At 34.6% G+C, this 20,186-nt stretch overlaps 1 protein-coding gene across 9 annotated transcripts in view; it reads left to right on the top strand.

Moving 5' to 3' along the window:
- The window catches only part of NBEA (neurobeachin), a 473,668-nt gene that overhangs the window by 281,629 nt on the left and 171,853 nt on the right, over positions 1–20,186 (top strand). For all 9 annotated transcript variants that reach the window (XM_051778818.1, XM_051778819.1, XM_051778828.1 and 6 more), the window contains one exon: positions 2,313–2,437. In XM_051778818.1, the coding sequence (XP_051634778.1) occupies positions 2,313–2,437 (125 nt within the window). The remainder of the gene's footprint in view (positions 1–2,312; positions 2,438–20,186) is intronic.

The following is a 20,186-nucleotide window of genomic DNA, read 5'->3' as shown; positions in this document are numbered from 1 at the left end:
CATACTGATTGGTCAAAGTAATGGGTTATCAGATTAAACACAGAACAAATTAAAAATGTAGTTTTTTTAGTCTTTGAATATTTCTTAATTTCATAAAAATGTTTTCTTACATAGTTGTATCATTCTTATCAACCTAAGAGTCTTTTTTATTAGTACTGTCAAGACACATGACATTTCAGAGAACTCTTGTGTTCAAAAGAGTTTCATTAGTATCTGTACTCCTGTTCCATTATGACTTACTCTTAAATGGAAATAAAAAGGGAAAGTTTCTTGCCTTTCAAAAAAATCACTATGATAAGAAGCCTTTAGTATTATCTTTGATATCATCAGTTTAAAATACAGACAGAGAGTGCACAAGGAGACTTTCAGCTTTGCCTTTTAAAGCATGGGGCAGTTGTCTGCCCATTTTTTTATTCATATGACATCAGAGTCAAGAGGATTTAACAGTCACAATAAAATTACTCAGTACTCAGCCTAGGAGGAGAAATGATGAACTCATACTTAAGACTAACACATCTGTGAGGAAAAAACTGTATTATAACACAAAACCAAAGTAAGCTATTTTACCTGTCAAAGATAATTGGTACTCAAGATGGCAAGATAGTTCTATAGGACACAGGCTAGGCCATTTATGCTGCATCTTCTCACCTGGGAGCTCAGAGGCACTGCTTCAGCTTTACATAAGGTGCTCTGAATTGCTCTCAGAGAGGAAGCAGCTCCCGCTGAACTCCTGAAGTTTCCTCCTCACTGCTTTTAAATAAGTAAAAGGCCTGTTCGGCAAGGCAGCAATGAAAGTAGGGCCTTCACACAAACTCAAGAAGCATATAGTGAAAATGCCCTTCAGAATGCAAAAGCCACCAACGTTGACTAAAAATTATGGTGTGCTGCATCTGAAAGTTTGTAAGTGGCTGGAAGTTAGGCTGCTAGATCCACTCCTCTTGGTGCTCTGCCCTCCAGAACTGATCCAGGTCTCATTAGTGGTAAAGTTGGACAATAACTCATGAAAGCATTAAAAAAAGTGGTTAACTGGACTGTAAAAAAAGAAAAGGTCTGTTCTACCTTAACATATTTCTTCCTTTCCTCTGGAAGTGGCTACCAGCACATAGCTTCTCAAAATTAAGGCTATATAGAAAACAGTGGCTGAAGTAATATCTAGAAAAATCCAGCAAAGATATAGCCCTTATTCATGAGCAAAAAACTTTTATCTTATCTTTTTTTTTTTTAATTTGCCTTTTGACCATGTACCTCCAGAGTATTTCAATATTGCAGATAGATTGAAAATGACTGGTTCAAAGCAGTGGTTCCATAGTTACGGTCTGCAAGGTCATGATCTGCAGAATAATTTTAAGGATATAGTGTTTAATTATGAGTTTGATGATAAGGATGCATCCACAAACATTTTGGGTGATCCAAAACATGTTTAAAATGTTGGTTTAAAATACAGCTTTGCCGAAATATCTTATAAAAACATCCAGAAGGTTTGTGTTGATAAGATCAAGAAGTCGTCTTAAAGTGGAGCTGGTCATTTTGTTAGAACAAAAGTCAAATACCAGATGATTATACATGTGTATGTTTTGACTTTAATATAGATTAACAATGGTTTGTATCACTCTACAGGAGTTTAATATACTTCTTAATATAAAAGGCAATGTAACACAAAGATGGCCATGGTTCTTAATGGCTTGTATTAGCTGGAAGCTATAAAATCGTCCTAGTACTCTGTTAGAGCTGGAATAATAATTTACCAAGACAATTACCACATGGTGGAACTTTTTTTCTGCTCTAATTCAGTGTTATTAATAATGAATAAAATTGCAATTTTCTCAGGTTGCTAGGGGCAGTAGGGAATTATTTCAATGAATATTTCAGCACATTAGTTTAATCATAGTTCACAAAATTCAAGTGGGCAATATTTTATACTTCTAAGTTCAGTCTGCTAAGGGACCATAGTCATTAAATTGCAAACTGTTTGCACTGAGGTCCATTCTATGATTTACTAGCCTTGTTAAAAACACTGTAAAAGAAAGCAAGCTGTGCCATTAATACTTGTAATTTGATGCTGCATTTGTTAATGGGCTCAGTGTGATTAATGTTTTTAGCAGCGGGCAGAGCATTTTGAGACAGGCAGTACTGGGGCTTATAACATGTAAATGCATGTAAAGAAATGCTAGAATATTGTAAGTTTTAGTAATAAATGGTTTTAAAAGATTGTATACCCAAAATGGAAAAGCAGCAGTGAAATTATACTGTAATGTGTGTAAATACAGTTCAAGCCATGGTAGGTGCTGATGTGTGTGTTCTTTATTTTCTAGCCAACTGCATGACTTCTGGCGCTTGGATTACTGGGAAGATGATTTGCGCCGACGGAGGCGATTTGTTCGCAATGCTTTTGGGTCTACTCATGCTGATGCTCTCCTAAAAGCTGCCGTGGAATATGGTCAGTATTAGCTCATGCTTAAATATATAGCTCATGATGTTTTCTTGATGTCCATGAATCCCTGAGAATCATGTCCCTTCTTTTCTAGTGGCAGTACTGAGAATTCCTAGGACAACATATTCTTAGAAAAGCGATTCTTTCAATTCTTACGCTGTAATGAACCAGAAGGCTTGAGCTTGTGGGCTGTTAAATTCTCTAATCCCCAAGGGATTCACATAATACTTCTCTAGCGTTCCCAGACACTAATTTTGAGACACTGGTAAAAGCAACTAACTTGACTCTCCAGAGTGACTGAACAAAACTTTTAGGTCATCAAACTAATGTGTCATAACAGTTCCACTGGAGACCTTTCATGAATGAGGAATTTAAAAATATCAGAATTTTTATCCTGGCATGCATAATTTCAGACAAAAGTATGTTTTTTCCTCCAAATCATGAAATGTGTAAGAACGAGTTTAAAATAATTATTTTTAAGGATAACTTGTGATTTGAGTAGTGAACTGACTACATAGAAGCTTCAGTCTAGGAACTGAAGAATTAGATGATGTTTGATTTTCATGGAGATGTAGGTGAAGTATAAAAGAGGAAGAAGGAACATGCTTACAAGTTCCCTTATATCATCTACAAGTTCATATGTTAGTGACTTCTGTACAGCAGACTGAGTCTGAATACTCAAAAAATCTAAAGCAAATTTATTTGTTATGTTTGAGCTGGCGAACCTCCCTAACATATCAAAGACAGAAGTTTTTTAAAGAATGTTAAGATGGTTTTCTGTATTTTTTTTTTTTAATCTGTAATGCTGAATAGAAAATGCTATGATTTGTTAGCATTTAGGAGTAAAAAATGGAAGTAATCATTCACAAAGCAAGTTGAACCTTTCAGCTGATGTGTAACCAAAGGCTAATGTTGCCGGAAGTTCTGAATATGATAGATATAAAGCTAATTCTGTGTGACCTACATATTTCACCAACTTTGCAGTTGTTGAAGCAAATAGTTGGGATTCAAACAAGCTTATACATATGAATTAATATCTGTGTGTGCAGGTATACTAGCAAGTGTAACTTAATACTTATTTAAACACGAAGGCTATCATGTGCAGGACTTCAAGTCATAAACTGCTCACGAGTTGGGTTAAGGAAGCCATTTCCCCCAGCGGTATGTAGTATTTCATATTTGACAAAGGGTTATTTTCTCCACAATGTTCTAAAACATCAAAATAGAGATTTTATGAGAGGCAGGTACAAAACTGGGCTAATTTCTGTGCTGCTTTTGAAAGGCAAAGAATCATCAAAAGCACAGACTTTATATAACACCTGTTAGTGCATTCAGCATACAGGAAGATTAAAGCTCAGGTGTGTACACAGGTGGTGCACATCAAACTTAGTGGTGAATAAAAATTACAATAGACTGAAGTTTGCAGAATTAAAATAAATAATTCTAGCTTTACTCGTATCTATTAAAATTAACATGGAATTTTAAACCAGCATGCATTAAAGTTATAATTCATGGTTTCTAGCTAGATGTACTTACTTTTCAGAGGCTTAAGCTTTTGGATTTTAATAGTGAAACTTTTAGCTGACCTTTTTCTGTAAGAAAACATCCTTAACACTGATGTTATTTTTATGCCTCTTGGTGTTACTAATGAGTTGAATAATTTATGAGGTTGTCATGTGAAAAGGATTTGGTGCAGTTTGATGTACTTTTAGCCTCTGGTGTTGGAATGTGATTAATAAAGAGCTAGAGGCAGATTTCTTTTTTTTCCATAGGGTTTAACATTCATTGTGGCTGGGTTTTTTTATTGGCTTTGTTTTGGTAATTTTGTTTGGAACAGTTTGATAGTAAAATGCCCCTAGCTTTTAAAACTGAGCATATCACACTACAGAAAGAATTTAAAGCATTTTAAAAAAAATCATACTGCATAGTTTTCCAGTAACAAATTTTATTTCCTGACCTCAGATACTTTGTTTCTGAGAAATAAAGTATTCATCAAAGCAAAATTTGTTTGGCTTTTGTTTCACTTTTTCATCTTGACTGATACCTCTAGTACAAGTAATGCTATTTTGAGTATCAGTAAAATAGTGAAAACATCTTAAAAGTTTTTGTTATCTACATTGACTGTCAGTTATCATTTAGGATTCTGTGCATAAATATTGCAATGGAGGAATGTTTAGTCAAAGCCTAAGTCAGCAAGCTTCTCAGTGTCTACGATCAAAGGCATCAACTTAAATAGGTCTGATCAGGCATTGCAGAAGAGGGCAGGCAGTTTCAGCTGAGCAAAAATCACAGAGCAAAGATGACAAAATTAATCAGTCATTTCTTTGGCAGTAAATAATAAGATAGGCTGAGGGTTGCAGATGAGAGAATTTCGAGATTCCTTGGAGATGCGCCTGCTTAACACCTGATTTATCTGAGCTTGTGCAGCCATAAAGATATGACCTTGATAAACAAAAAAGTGCTTTACAGCTACTCTAGTATTAAATCAGAGTCAATGTTGGATGTATGGATACTGTAATTATATAATATTTACTATCATCAAGGAATAGAAGAGTCTTGGAAATTAAAACTATGTCTATGATCTACATGTTTGTTTTAAAGAAGTAATAAAAAAGGTTAAATTCTACCTTGAAATGCTTAAAAAAATGTTATTTTAGCTAATAGTGACTTCTTTCTGTAGGAAACATGCTATGTTATCTACTCCTGGAAAATAATATTATCTCAAAAAAATTCTGCTACAGTGAAGTTTCTATGTAACTACAGTCTGTTAGTCAACTCTGTATGCATGTTTGGATGTCCATCTTTTATAAAATAAAATATGCGTACATATTTGTATATGTGTGTGCATATGCATACATATGAATATATGTTCAAAGTACCTGACAAGTAAAAAATATTTCAATGAGAAATTATGACGTATTTCTATGGCTGTATAAAACTGTGAGAAAAATTATAGTTTATTCTTATGGCTATATACTTAGCTGTCCTTAGAGACTGTATGTATGTCAGAGTCATAGCAACATTCTCCTTTGAGATTAGTCTGCTCCACTTCTAAGAATTTTATATTAGGCATTGGATTTGTTTGCAATCTCTTAAAATTACTTTCATACCCAGATTTAAAATGAAGGCATAATTAGTTCAGCATTGTATCTGCTGTGCCCTTTCACTTTAGTTAAATTCTTACTTGAATCGAAATATAGATTCATTTCTTCCTTTTGTGATGCTAAAAGGATGCTACTTACTGCAGTATCAAAGTGCAAACTGTAATGGGATTTTTAACTACCTGGAAATTTTTAGTAGAGTTTTAATTTTGTAGTGTCAGTAACTTAAACAGTTCTTATTCTAAGTTTAGATTGAATTTCAATATAATTGATTAAATTGTAGCCTGAAAAGAAAGAAAGAAAACAGAAAAGATTGTATAAATTATTATAAACTCTACTTTTCCTCCCCAAATTTTACTGCAGTAGATACGTGAAATATGCAGATATGACCCACAAGTCTTCTGTACATGTGGTGAAAGAACTGTCTCTTCGAGTTAATCACCTTAACAGTTTACAGTCATTGGAGATTAGTATAGAAGAGACACTACTGTACCACCCTGCCAGTAAGACAGAATACAGGTCCACAAAGGTCAACTTAAGAGCAAAGTAGTTACTTTATTAAGCTTTGATCCTTCAGTCTTTAAAGATTGTGATCTACAAAAAATTTGTATATAGATGGAGTACAAAAAAGGCCACATTTTCTAGACTACACTGGAGAAAATGGACATGAACTCAGTGCCCGTGTTCTAAACAAACATGTGTAAGCTGGTCAAATATATCTAGTGTCTGTGCTCGAGAATATTTAGCCTATTAAGCTGATTATCATGACAGATCCTAAATGCTTAGAATGGAAAAAAAAAAAGGCCTTCGTAATGTAATATGTAATACGTTCAGGTTTTGAAATAAAGCTACATATGTTTTATATGTGCAATATAGCCACATATGGCTTTTGAACTTGCATATTTTAAGATACTTATTCCACTATGTGTTTGGGCATCTAATCAGCAATCTTATTTCAAGGGCAGTTCTAGCTGAAGCAGACTGCAGATGGCTCCTTCTGGGACTTGTCTTTAGTGTTGTAAGCTTCACCAAAATACTGTGTGTGCTTATTATCAGAAATATGGTCTCATTACACAAGCAGAATTAAAAAGCATCAGGTTTGGAAACTGAAATGTTCAGAAACATTGGAATATTTGTAAATCTGAAATCTGTTTTCATGATGGCAGATGAATTTTAATGGACCATCAAAGATTCCTTCAGGCTTCTGAAGGACTTAAATTCCCAGAACATTTAGCTTCAAACAAGTGCTACCTTAAAAGAAAGTCTGTGTGAGTTCCCTGCTATGAAACTGGGGAGCTGAAATACATGGGAACCCATACTCAAACCCATACTCTTCAGAATGAAGTATCTGAGTGTCTCAGGGACCCTAAAGGAAGAATCAATTATTTTGAGGTCCTCAATGTTAGAGAAATGTCTCGAGATGAACTTTCAGAAACTCTAGCTCTAGAGCAACCCCTCAGTGCTGAGAAGTCCAAAGCAGTTGATTCCCACAGCTTCCAAGTTCTGTCTCATGAACTGCTGGGCTCCCTACCTTCTACAGACAGTATTAGAAGACGATCGAGGGAGGAGTGTCCAGAGAAACTGTTAAGAAGCTAGTTTCATTTGGTATGCACCAAATGTTGTTCTAGAAAGTTAACTCAGTGTTTTGCAAAGAAATTTGCCTGACAATTTCACCTGATAAGACATTTGAAGAAATCATAATGTCCATGAACCGGAGATGCTCAATTTCATCATCTCTGTTCAGAAACTGTGTTGTAAAATCAAACACGTTATTCTAGGAAGTCTGAATGTCCACCTAGAAGCTAGTCTTCATTTCCCTCCTGCATTTTAAGTTTTACACTTTGATTTATTAGATTGTTGACACTAATGACATTGCTAATAACATAGAAGTGTCTTTTGTCAGTGAAAATACCACTGTTGTTACAGTAAATTCAAGACTTTCTGTCAAACTTACTGCATAATTTTATATATCTGAAAAAGTTAGTTTACTTTTTCTCAGTCATAAAGATCTCAGACTTCATTGTCTTCACCCTGTCTTTTTTCTGTGCTTATTGAAAATGCCTAATGTATTTCCAGAACAATTTCAATAACACTGATTTCAGAATCATCTATAAGAAAGAAATATATTTTTTCATTAACTGATTCCAAACTGAAAGCAAGTTGAAGATAACTGACACTGGATCATCTCTTATCATAGTTTTGCTAGCAGGCCCACTAAATACATTAAACGCAGTTACTTTTCTAAGTGTATCTGCAGTGAGAGCATTCTGTATGTACCATCTAAGAGATTAAAGACCAAATTATACTTTCAGTTTTGTCTATGAAATATTGTTTTCTTATACTATGTCTACATGAACAGCCTTACTGTCCGGGTTGAGTTTCTAGATCCTTTTGTTGGATTCTTTAACATTTACTTTTACTTATAAACTGATCCAGATATCTGTTGATCGCTAGTGACAGGACAAAAGGCAACAGGCATAAAAATTATTTTTAATGTCATGGTGGACAAACAATGGACAGGTTGTCCAAAGAAGTTGTGTGGTCTCCATCCTTGGAAATAATGAAAACCAACAGCTCTATGGCCCTCTTGAGCCTTATCTTTCCGAGATAAACAAAGAATATCTACAGAATATCTGGATCAGTTTAGTAGTAAAAGTAAGTGTAAAAGAATATCTATGTCTCTCTTGTACTGGGAAGCCTAGAACTGAATGCAGCACTCCAGGTGTGGCCTCACCAGAGCTTAGCAGAGAAGGATGACCTTCCTCAACCTACTGGCAACACTTTGTCTGATGCAGCCAAGGTTACCATTCATCATTGCTGGCTCATGTTCAACCTGGTGTCCATAAGGACTCCCAGCTCCTTTCTGGAGAGCTGCTTTCCAGCTGGGGGACCCCCAGCATATACTGGAGCCTGGGGTTGCTCTTCCCCAGATACAGGACTTACCACTTCTTGTTGAACATCATGAGGTTCCTGTCAGCCCAGTTTTCCAGCCTGTTGAGATTCCTCTGGATTGGCAGCATGACCCTCTGGCATATCAGCCACTCCTCCCAGTTTCATGTCATGTGCAAACTTGCTGAGGGAACTCTCTGCCTCATCAGTCAGATCATTAATTAAGATGTTGAACAGGTATAAACCAGTTCTAATATCAATTTGCTCATGTTTGGTATATTTATTAATACTGAAGTTGAGTTTGTTGTGACTGCATAAGCCAAGACAATATTTTCTATCCTTTTTTCCCCCCCTTTAGTTAATGCACTAATTAGCCACGCACACACACAATTTCATAAAATATGTTGCTCTGGGGAAATACAGGTGATGACCCTTATCTAAGATAATTTCCCAAACTGATATTTAAGTAATATCTTAGGTATAAATACATAAGAGAAACTGAAGAATGAAAGCCCTTGACTAAAAGGAAACCCTGTTCCCTCACCCCATTCATGCACACTTATTTTAGCCTGTAAGTATATACAAGTTGACCATTAATTGTGAGCAGTTTTAAGAAATAGCATCCACTTTATGGGCAGAAAACACACATATGTTACTTGATGTTCAGTGGTGACCATTTTAAGAATATGTATGCAATCATTAAATTACTCTATAACAATGCTTCCATTTGGCAAGTAAGTCCTCTTTGTTCTTTAATCTACCATGTGAGACAAACATTCTGCTTCACTTGAAGCACCTAAAATAATACTTCTCCTATTACACAACTTCCTTTCAGTATATGAACTAACTTCCACATTGATTGTGAAATCTCCAGTGTACTTTGAATGAGTTTATATCTGAATTGAGTGCCCGAAGGAATCACAAAAATCTGTCTTTTTTTTTAAGTGTAGCAATATAAGATTTTCATCTACAGCCTTATAATTGTAGCCCAACAGTGCCATCCACTGCTTCTCCAAATAATCTTCCAAATATTTCATCCTCACAGGATTTTAGGGAAAATATTACATATTGTGTCCTGTTAATATTTTACAGGGTAATTGCAAGATGCAGTTTTGTTTAAAGAAAGTCTAGGAAGAAAAGCTTGCACTAGGTAATAGAAGGATCTGCAAAGCACAATCTTAGTAGTGAGAATAATTAAATCTAAAATACTACATTTAACTTGGTCTTATTTCTAATATTTCCTACCCTCTCAGTCATAAATATATTCTCATTAAACATATCTACTGTTATGGTAATCCTTATTTTTATAACCCACTATAATGTAATGAAAGGCACCTTCAAAATGTAAACAGCAATAGAATTAGCTTAGGTAGAGTACTGAACACTATTGTGCTGAATTGTGCTGAACACTCAGTGTCTGAGCTTCTGCTCTTTGAGTAAGTGATGAAAATGAGTTGCAATTGCATCCTATTAGTACTTTGCAGTCTCTAAATATCTTCACCCCGTTATATGGTATTTCTAGCATAGAAATTTTTGTGGCAGCTTTTTAAGAAATTTTAAGAACAGTTTCATTTAATGACCATTTTTTTTCTAATGATTTCCTCAACTCTTGAATGTCAGAATCTCTGTCTTGATTCTAATTCAAACTTTTCACAGAGCCAAATAGGATATGAAACCTTTTCCCTCAAAACCTCCATGTTGGGTTTCAAATGCCTTTCCTCAGAGATTTTCAGGTTATCTGGCATGACCTGAATTTTAGCTGCTGTTATAGGTCTGAGCTAATAGATTTTACTGCAGAGTTTTCTAGTTTTTTACCAGCAGTTAGTATAACTAACTCTGTTTCTCACTTCTTCATCTGAAAGTATATGGTGTCAGAGTGTTCTTGAAGTAATCAAATTGGCCTGGAAAACCATTCCTAAGACATAAAAATTGCAACCATTGACAGTCTTAGAATTCTAGCTTCCTTTTTCTCCCTTCCGTCGTCATATTTTCATGTAAAAAGAATACACAATATCTGTCCATTCTGCCAAATGAAAGTAATTTATTTACAAAACCCCATAAATTACTATGATGATAAATATTTTCAAATCCATGTGATGGATGTATTTTATCTATTTATTCATTTCTATACTTAACTGACAAAGAAATAGAAGTTCTTGACCCATGTATATTCAGTGAATCTTACAGAAACATTTCAGAAGAACATTCTGTCAGTGAAAGTCTAGTAATAGTCCTTCAGGACAGATTTCACAGCTGGGTCAATTCAGGTCTCGGGACTCGGGTTTTAATATGTGCTTTTCGTATCTCCTATTTTCTATGCTTTAAATCTCCATATTAAGGAGTAAAAGCACTTTAAATCTCCATATTAAGGAGTAAAAGCACTTTAAATCTTCTTTGGCTATAGATAAAACACAAAATATTCCTTTTCTAAATTTTCTCCAGTCTTCTTATTCTTGACTGCAGGACTTTGTTCTCCACTTTGTATGTAAGTGGAAATATGTATCGTTTGTGTTTTCTGAAGACCTGGCTAGGACAGCCTCCCTAGCACGCGGCTGGAACGGAGGGACATTATTTCAGCAGTGCCTCAACCTTTGCAGCCTAGAGTTAGGAGATCATAGTATAGATTTTAAAAGACTTTACTGTCCCACTCTTTCTGACAGTCAATAGGAGGCATGACAGGCTTTCAGGCAATGGGCTCAGGTTTCTGCAAGTCTTTGGGCTACTTGCAAGGGTTAAGTCAACAGGATCAGATTGTGGGAATCTCTTCAATATAGGTCATTCCTTGTCTTTCACAAAACAAATGGAACTGGTATGTATAGATTTTGAAAATAAAGGAATTAATTTTCAGAGACAATATGTATTTTAAGATACCTAAGTGTTTTGACTTATCTTTTTGCGCTGTTTAGCATTTATCACATAAAATCTGTTTCTATTATATCACATTAACATTACTGTAGACATCTTATGTAAATAGTAAGATTTGTACACAAGAAACACAAAGTATGTGTTCGCTAACTATTCCATATCCTTACAAGTAGAGTGAGTTCCTCAATACCACTTATTTTGTGCATCTCACTATTTTATAGTGCTAGCTTTGAGATGCACAGGAAAAGCATTCAGTACTGTGAGTTTCAGTGTGGTGCAAGTTACAGGGCAGGGATCAAGAAACACCTTGTGAAAGTAGTCTATTAAAAGCCAAATACATTTTATGGAAAAGTTAAATATACCACTAACCAGCATGATAAGGAAGACACCTTGTTAGGAATTGCATCAGCATATTATGCATGTTTCCAATTATTTAATTTTGTTTTTTATATCATGTACATTACATCATGGCATGACCTTTTTCTTATCCTTATTGTGTACCTGAAGAGTGTATCTCCCAGAGTATTTATATAACGTCCTGAACATCATCTACAATAGATATACTTTCCCAGCTGAAAGAACTGTGCATAATGCTTGTGTGTTTTATTGGTGTCTCTTTTGCCATATAGCACAAGTCATTCAATCCTATGCCCATAAAAAAGCTGATCCTAAATAGTAGCTCAGCTCTCATCTGAATGGAAAATAGTGTTGCTAGTGCTTCCAAATCTAACATAAGCATAGAAATTTTGCAAGTATCCCTGCAGTAACATGGAATGTTTTTGCTCCTTGTAATCTTTGTGAAGCGGAATCAAAGATGTCTCAGACCCCATGCAGCAACTTAATGGAAAGTGAAATAAAATACTGTTCTCCTTTTTTCTTTACTGCTGACTGCTGCTAAGATTTCTGTGAATTAGCTTTCCTTAATACACACACAGGCTTTCTGCCTGGGACAGTGATTACCATTCACCCGTTTCAGAGACAAAACAATGGAAATCTTGTCAATTATCTGTTGATTGAACTGTTTTAATGACAGACCCTCAAAATCTTTTTATTACTGATATTTTGTGTACCACTACTGTTTCACTTTTCATCTTCTAGGCTACATGAAACAAAGACATTTTATAACTGCAACTACTTTTGGTTAAAATAAGAATTAAAAAGAAATTAGTTTTAAAAAAGTGCAGAGTAAAAATCTGTTCTAAATCAAGGAAATAGCAAAGCTTTTATTTTAATTTGATAGATAATTGCTACATGGATAGATTACTTTGATAGATAATTGCTATTGCTAGATAATTGCTAACTCAGAGGAGATTATATATACAGCAGCCTGGCCCAAACAGAAGTGCTGTCTGTTGTTATTAGAATGTGGTCGCTTAGCAGCACTAAGAGTTAAACACAAATATCCCAGTGTTAAGGCCACGTTGCTGCCTCACAAATGTGTATATCCTGTAGGTGCTGCCCTTTGTCTAGTGTTGCTATAGGCATTGATCGACCCTGAAATATAAGTTGTTCCTCCCACCAGTTACTGCTGAAGTGAAAATATGTAGACCACTTCTGAAGATGTGGTCATCTGTGTGAGGACAAAATGAAATTTGTACAGATAGAAACCACAGTGCAGCACACTTGAAACAGTTGGAACTGTACTACAAAAGGCAGCATAATGGAAAGTAAATCTAGATGTTCTAATGACATTTTTATATTTACAAATATATTTATATATAATGATGACAGTCCTTTTATGAAACAATTGCAGGTGACATTATGTTTAGGAGATTTTCTCTGTGTAAACACTGCATAAGATGGTCCTTCTGTATGTCTCAGAGAGCAGAATTTCACTTGAAAAGATTACCATTCCAGAAAGCAATAGTAATTTCAGACATCGGCAAATGGCTCTCTCAAAGTACTGATCGTGAGCTGTTGAGTCTTTCTTCTGTAAATAAGTAGTCTTGATAGAAATTGAAATGGTTACCTAACTACTGGAATTACAGTAGCTACTATAAAATAATTTTAAACTTATTTCCTCACCTTCATTCCCTGCGCTAGAGAATGAATTTTTTAGCTGTCCTATTATGTCTCTGTACAGCGGCTGTTTCCAAAGAGCTGATCTGTTTTGGATCTGATAGCAAAAGCTTAAGTGATGAGGGGCAAAACTGCCTTCTAACAAAGACATAATCACCCATGCTTTAGCCACAGAGAGGGAGAATTGAAAAATTAGAAGACAGACCACAATACTACAGATACGTAGTATGTACTTTCTTTTTAAAGATATTCAGGTTTGGACCAATCCCATGGTTTGGAGGCACTAATTGTTAAATATTAGGTAAGGGTTAGAATTTTTGGGGTAGAATACCCTAGTATGGGAGTTAAGATCAAATTTCTTAGAATTATAGAATCATAGAATCATAGGATAGTTTGAGTTGAAAGGGACTTTAAAGATAATTTAGTTCCATTTCCCCTTCCATAGAGAGGGATGCCACTTCCATTTCATGGAATTTGAGAGATGCCATGACATACCTTACATGCCACTGCTTTATCAAGTGTTTGTATTTCCAAAGAGAATTTCTTTTCTTTGTCATTATTAGCCTTTTCAATTAGAATTTTTTGGGAGCAGGGAGCAAAATTAAGGCCAGGATATGTGGGTGCAGTTCTTCAGTATGGAGTGTGCCACTTTAGAAGTCTGACAACATTGATCCTGGCTTTAGGGTCTGCAAGCAAATGTAGTCAGAACATGGCTTTTTCTGAAGAATGTGTGCTTAGGAACTAATCTAAAACTTTCTAGACATAATCCCGGCCTGAATGTCAAGACATGACACAGAGGTATTTTTCACTTTTATGTCATCTTAAAAAGGTTTTATCAGATGCTATTTCAAAAACATAGAATGCTTCGTTTAGCAGATTTATTTCATTATTTCATTATCATGTCATACATATTTAAATTCAATCACCTTTTGTTTATCACCTGTTAATTGAATTTTTCTATTGAAATAGTTTAATTACCCTCTTCAGTGGCCTGTCTTAAGAAACCTTTGCTTACATGTGAATATTTTGAATTAAGGATAAATGAAATTCCTTTTTGCTGTCAAAACCAAATTGTGAAAACACATTGCATGGCTTTGAAAATCAGTACACTCTATTAGCAGACCTGTCAATATAAAAAGTGCATTCCATTTCCACCTCTTGCTCTAATAACCTTTTCTGTGTTACTCAGAGGCAGTTCACATAATCAGAGTATATTGTCAGCTTACTGGAGTTGGGGAAGCATGAAATGAAAATCACGTTAATATTGATCCAATTCTCTTACTTGCTGGTGTCCTTGATGTCCTTTGCACTGAGCAATAACTGTTGGTGTGATGTAGGTATTTTCCACTCAGCTTTTACTGTAGTTTTGTAAAATGGCTTGAAAGACATTTAGGAAAATTTAATTGCTCTTAATTGTTTTGCTTGCGTATCATCCTTGCCTGTTGAAACAATCCACAGCAGAATTTGGTTTCTTTCTCTAATTTATCAGAATATGCCAAGGTACTGCCTTTCAAACTGTCAGGGATTTGTAGAGGTCATCAGTCATGAAATATGAATCCATTCTTGTGTGTACAAGTTACAGTGGCAAACTACATCTTAATCCAAATATAAACATTTGACTTTTTAAAGTTCCCATTAGAGGGACTTCCTCTGGTTCCAGTCAGAATGAAGACTGCCTTTCAGGAGCCTGAAATACATTGAAATGTTTGCTGGACTGGGCATATCTGACTCTGTCACCTACTGGCTGTTTGCAGTCAGTGCTGAATCACTGCAGGGTCCTTTCTCTTATGCTCAGAATTCCTGAAATCTCAAATATATATAATGACAATATTGACAACTTCTAAAACTTAATTTCACAACCACTCTGAATCTGTTTTCCTATCTGTAAACTAAAAAGTATAATGAGTGCCCACCATAGTACGTTCACCTTTATTTTTATGTAGGATCTTTTTATTAATATACAACATTCTGACTTTAACTACAAGTATGTGTTGTTTAAAAAGCCTCAACCTCATCTGAGAAATGTGTTCATTCTGGCCTTGCCTGTATTTTCAGTCTCCTCAGTGGCATAGCTTGTGTCAGTCTCATTTTACAATGCAAAATATCTGAGAATTTTAAAGAGGAAAGCATATACAGCAGTAAAGTACTTATTTATAAATGACTTACATGAAGAAGATAATTTGGTCAGATATTAGGTATATAGAATGTCTATGATTGAATTTTCAGGTATTTATTATAGAAAATAAAAATGTGCTTTGGTTTTACTTCTGGTGGAAGTATTTTCCAGTACAAATATATGCGATTTTTAATTTCTATGCAATTTTCATAGTTTTTCTCCCTCATTTCTTCAAAGATCTTTAATAATGAAAATGTGATTTAGATTTCTCTGGTTTCTATTAAATCTATTAAAACCAGCTTTCCTTTATTAACAGTCCCTTCTCTGATTCTCTGGGGAAACTAAATTATATGCCAGTCAAAGCTGCCAGTTCCAGAAACACATTGCAATTTAAATAGCAACTCCAGCAGACACAGGTGGGGACAGTTCATCGTGATATACCAGCACCAGGCTGCTACACAAAGCCAGATTGGTCTCTTGAGCAGACCCAAGAATACCTGGGGCACATTTCCCATGGAATGAGTGCAGTCCTAGGAGGGCTGGCTCTGTAGTTGTATGGAAAGGTACTAGGCTGAGATGGAGTGGTCACCATGCTGATGATTTAATCTTACTGGGTTTTGTAGAGGTCAGTTTACAGACTCCTAGGCAGCTGCTCTGCATAACTGTGACTGTGCAAGGGTACTGGTACCTAATCAAGTTAGGAAAGATTAGCAAAGATAGCAGGAGTTTAAACTGTTAGAATATATAAAGCAAGAAGATTATCTAGCAAATCTTTTTTCTAAGTATTTTCAACTATTATTAATGTCAAATGAACAAAAAAAGGTAAATAGTAGTGTTACATTTTAATTCTGTGCATAGGTAAGCTCGGTTCTTCCTGTAAAAGAAAAAAATCTCTCTCAAGAAAAAGCCTTATTCTTTCAAACTCTGTTGATAAATTATATTTTACCTGTGATATAATTTCATGGTTCACATCACAACCTGTCAGGTAGCCTCTTGTGAGGAACTAATTCTGAATTCCTTTATTAATAAAATACTAAAAACTGTCTTATGGGATTAAAGTTCAGCAAGGAAAACAGTGTTCTACAGAGCAGTACATTCCAGTGATCTGTAAGGAGTAGAAAGCAAGTTTACCCTTAAAAGTTTCTGAGGAGAGCTAAGCTTCACAAAAACTCTACTTTAGCCACTATAAAAGAGAGTTTTTAATTAAATGCAGAATTTTACTGTAAAAAGAACAGACTTTACTTATGTTAAAATACTCCTTTAGAAGCCACATAAAACTGTAAAAGACAGTATATGAAAAAGATTTCTTATAGAAAAGAAGAACACCATCCCATGAAGCAGATTTCCAGATGTTTGGAAACATTAGAATTTCCTGTCAGTATATTTAGGTAACATTAAAATGAGGTTAACTTTCCATTCTGCCATCTCTCCTCAAAGATCAAAGAAGACTCACTGCATAAATTGCCTTATCGGTAGTTTGTTGAAGTAAACTATGGAAACAACTTTATAAGAAGCAGTAGTCTCCTTTTGTTGGTTACAGTATTACCAAGCAAATGTTTCTTAAAATTAACCATATTTTTAGCCTCATTTTTACTAAATTCAGAGAGAAAAAGTATAATACACCAAATTTAAATATATAATAAATGGATAGAAGTAAAGAGAGAACAGAAAACTCCCTCACTGTGTTCAACTAAAGCGTATTAATTAGTGTAATGTCTAATGAAATACGTGTACATAAGCATAAATGTAATCAACAATATGTTTGTACTGATAATTTTAAAGTTTTATTTAGGATCAGTTTAGGGGGATCTGGGCACTTACAAAGTCTTTGAAAAGTAGATTGCATCCCTAGAAACCTGTTGTGACCTACAGAACCCAATTGGGAATTCATTGACTTAAATGAAAGTAGAGTGGCAAAAATTCAAATGTTACAATAAAAATAACCACCTGTCCATCCCCAACTGATGAAATATTACCTGTATTAAATACTTCTAGGGGCTGTAGTTGCAAGTTAGCGTGAGATTCTCCTATTCTTGAGAAAGTATGAGGTTTTGAGGGATTTCGGTAATGGTTTTGTGGTTGTTTTGAGGTTTTCTTGAATGCTTAATAATTTCTGTTTAAGGAAAAATTATGCTACTGAAAAAGAGATTAGTAATTTCTTGGCAATACTGTACAAGTTTACTGTGCAGCTCATACAACCTTTCAGATATATAAAATACACATCCTTCCATGGAAGTTGAGGTTTTATAAAAGAGTGGTGGTTGGTTTCTTTAATTTCTTCTAAAGATGAGCTGGTTTCAATTATCCTGAAGTTACTGTAGGGAGCCAGTTTGTAACATGCATATTTACAAAAATAATCAAGATGAAAACAGGTGTAACAAAAGAGGGATTTTTTTTTTTTTTGATAGCTTGTCTAGTCCTATACGTACATTTTCTTTAAATACGTTTAAGACAGAGCCTTTGAGTTTCAGCTTCACCTGGACTTTGGTGCAACCTGAGTGATTTATTTCCTTTTATTTCTTTGCAAAATGTAGTTTTAAGAAATACTTTGCTGGTTATTTCAAAGCTCCTTTCCAAATCCCAGTCTATCCCTTAAGTTTATCCCTTAAAACATCCCTTCAGAAGGAACTTGACAAGGACAAGAACTGATAGCATCTGCCAATTCCAGTTCTCTGTGCTCCAGTGTCACAACCTTGCTTTCTTGAAATGACATCTAGTTTAATTTTATTTTTTTTCTTATTTGAATGAGTTTGAAACATTTTCCAATTAGACTTAGGAACTAAGTCTATTTCATATTGTGTCTTTAACACACTCCTTGTGTGTTAAAAAGATTTAAATATCTGGACATGGATTTAATTTCATTATAATTTTGCTGGGGCTTTGAAAAAAAAAAATTAAGTTTTGATTTTTTCCAAACACACTGAAATATCAAGTATTCATTTATTCCTCTCTCCTTTTTATATCATTGTTAACAATACTAGACATAGTTTTATGTCATATAATTTTTTATTCAGTTTGTTGTCTGGTTTTAAAGAGATGAGTTGTTTTTCTTCTTACCCTTACTTGTAGAGGTTCTCTTATTTTTAAACCTTTTTGAAGTCATCTTGAAATATAAAAATAGAACATCTGTGACAGATCTGGTTTGAACGTATTTCACATTTCAGGATCCAAGGAGATCTGGTGGTCTGTGGTATTCGCTTGTTAATTTCTTGATGAATGGGTAGAAAGGCCACGAAGTGCACTCAGTACAGCACGTCTTCCGAAGATAGATGATCTCAAATAAATTCTATTCCCAATCACTTTTTGATTTGTTAGGTGTTAAACCATTTCTTTGTAAGGACAGTGTTTACAAGCCTTGTAATGAGACAGCCCTGTGAGACCTTACTCCTCTTGCTGTAATTTTGATAAATGGAACTCTAATTCATAAAGGATATAGTGATTGAAGGGCAACTCTGGGTCTCGTACACTTTCATTTAGATAAATGTTTGGTACAGTATAGCAAAACTGAGGTGCACTCAACAAAGTGATAAATTTTAACAACAGCCAAACCAGAGCTTTTTTCCATCAAGACAAAGAAGCACTATTTACTGTATTTCCTTTAAATAAATGTATTTTTAATATTATGAACCAGAATGGATTTTAGAAACATTTGTCTTATTGCTAAGCTCCAAATTTGTGAAACTAATTTAATGTCTTCTATTCCACCATGTTTCTTACGCCTGTGTCTGGCAATATTTCTATAACCTCATACCCTCATCACAAGGGATTTAAAATACCCCAAATTTCATGTTCTTATGATGTTATTTTGAGTGTTATTAATAATCTGGGGGTTTGGACTTTTTTTCTTGTAATTTTAAAAATATATTTTCATGCATAAATAATTTTAAAGAATTGTCATAATCAGTTACTACAGAAATGGTTGACTCTAAGATTACACCAGATTAGTACTTTTCGAGTAATTAATTTGAAGATTATCACATTTTATAAAGCTCAGAAACTTACATAACACTCACTAGAACTACCAAAAAGGAAGAGAACACTGTTTTCATGCTTTCTTCCTTCACTGTGTTAGTTCATCTCAGGCCTGGTCTTCTCTAATGTCACATGCTTCACAACAGGAGCTGTTACTTGTGTCAAACTCCCATGCTGTAAACACAGTTTTAACAAGATCCTGACCTACTCATTAAATACTCAGGACAATTCTGGTGTATTAAAACTGAAATTCTGTTACAGCACATTAATTCTTTGTGTTTTTCCAAGCTCCTACCTTTCTTGCTTCTTTTTGTGAATTAGAGACGAAAAAAAAATACAAACCAAACATAAAACCCCAAAATCTTACACATGATACTGAAAACTTCTCCAACCATTAGATAACTGATCCAGTTTTATATTGGACAGATAATTACAGTTAATTGTATTAAGTAAAAAACCTATGCAAGTGAAATAATGATCACAGCCTAATAACTGAACACACCAAAACACAGCATATTAGTATAGAGCAGCATTGTCTTAATCACTATCAATATGGACGTAATGGAGACACCAACAAACAGGAAGACTAGACATGCTGTCCTTAATTTTGAGCTTTGTGAAAAAAATGGGGTTTTGCTTACTTGTTTGTCTTTACATTTTCAGAGTTTCAGAATATAGTTTCGGAAATAGCAATTGGAGTAATAACAATACTGAATAAGAGGTTAATATTAGGCAATGTAAACATGAGTTATCTCAACCTGTGATGAAGTCCCATATCAAGTGGCATGTTAAC

The sequence above is a fragment of the Manacus candei genome, unplaced genomic scaffold (genome assembly GCF_025592945.1).
Source record: "Manacus candei isolate 608988 ecotype Guabito, Panama unplaced genomic scaffold, ASM2559294v1 h1tg000014l, whole genome shotgun sequence".
Lineage (NCBI taxonomy): Eukaryota > Metazoa > Chordata > Aves > Passeriformes > Pipridae > Manacus > Manacus candei.
This window is presented reverse-complemented; position numbering and strand designations above follow the sequence as displayed.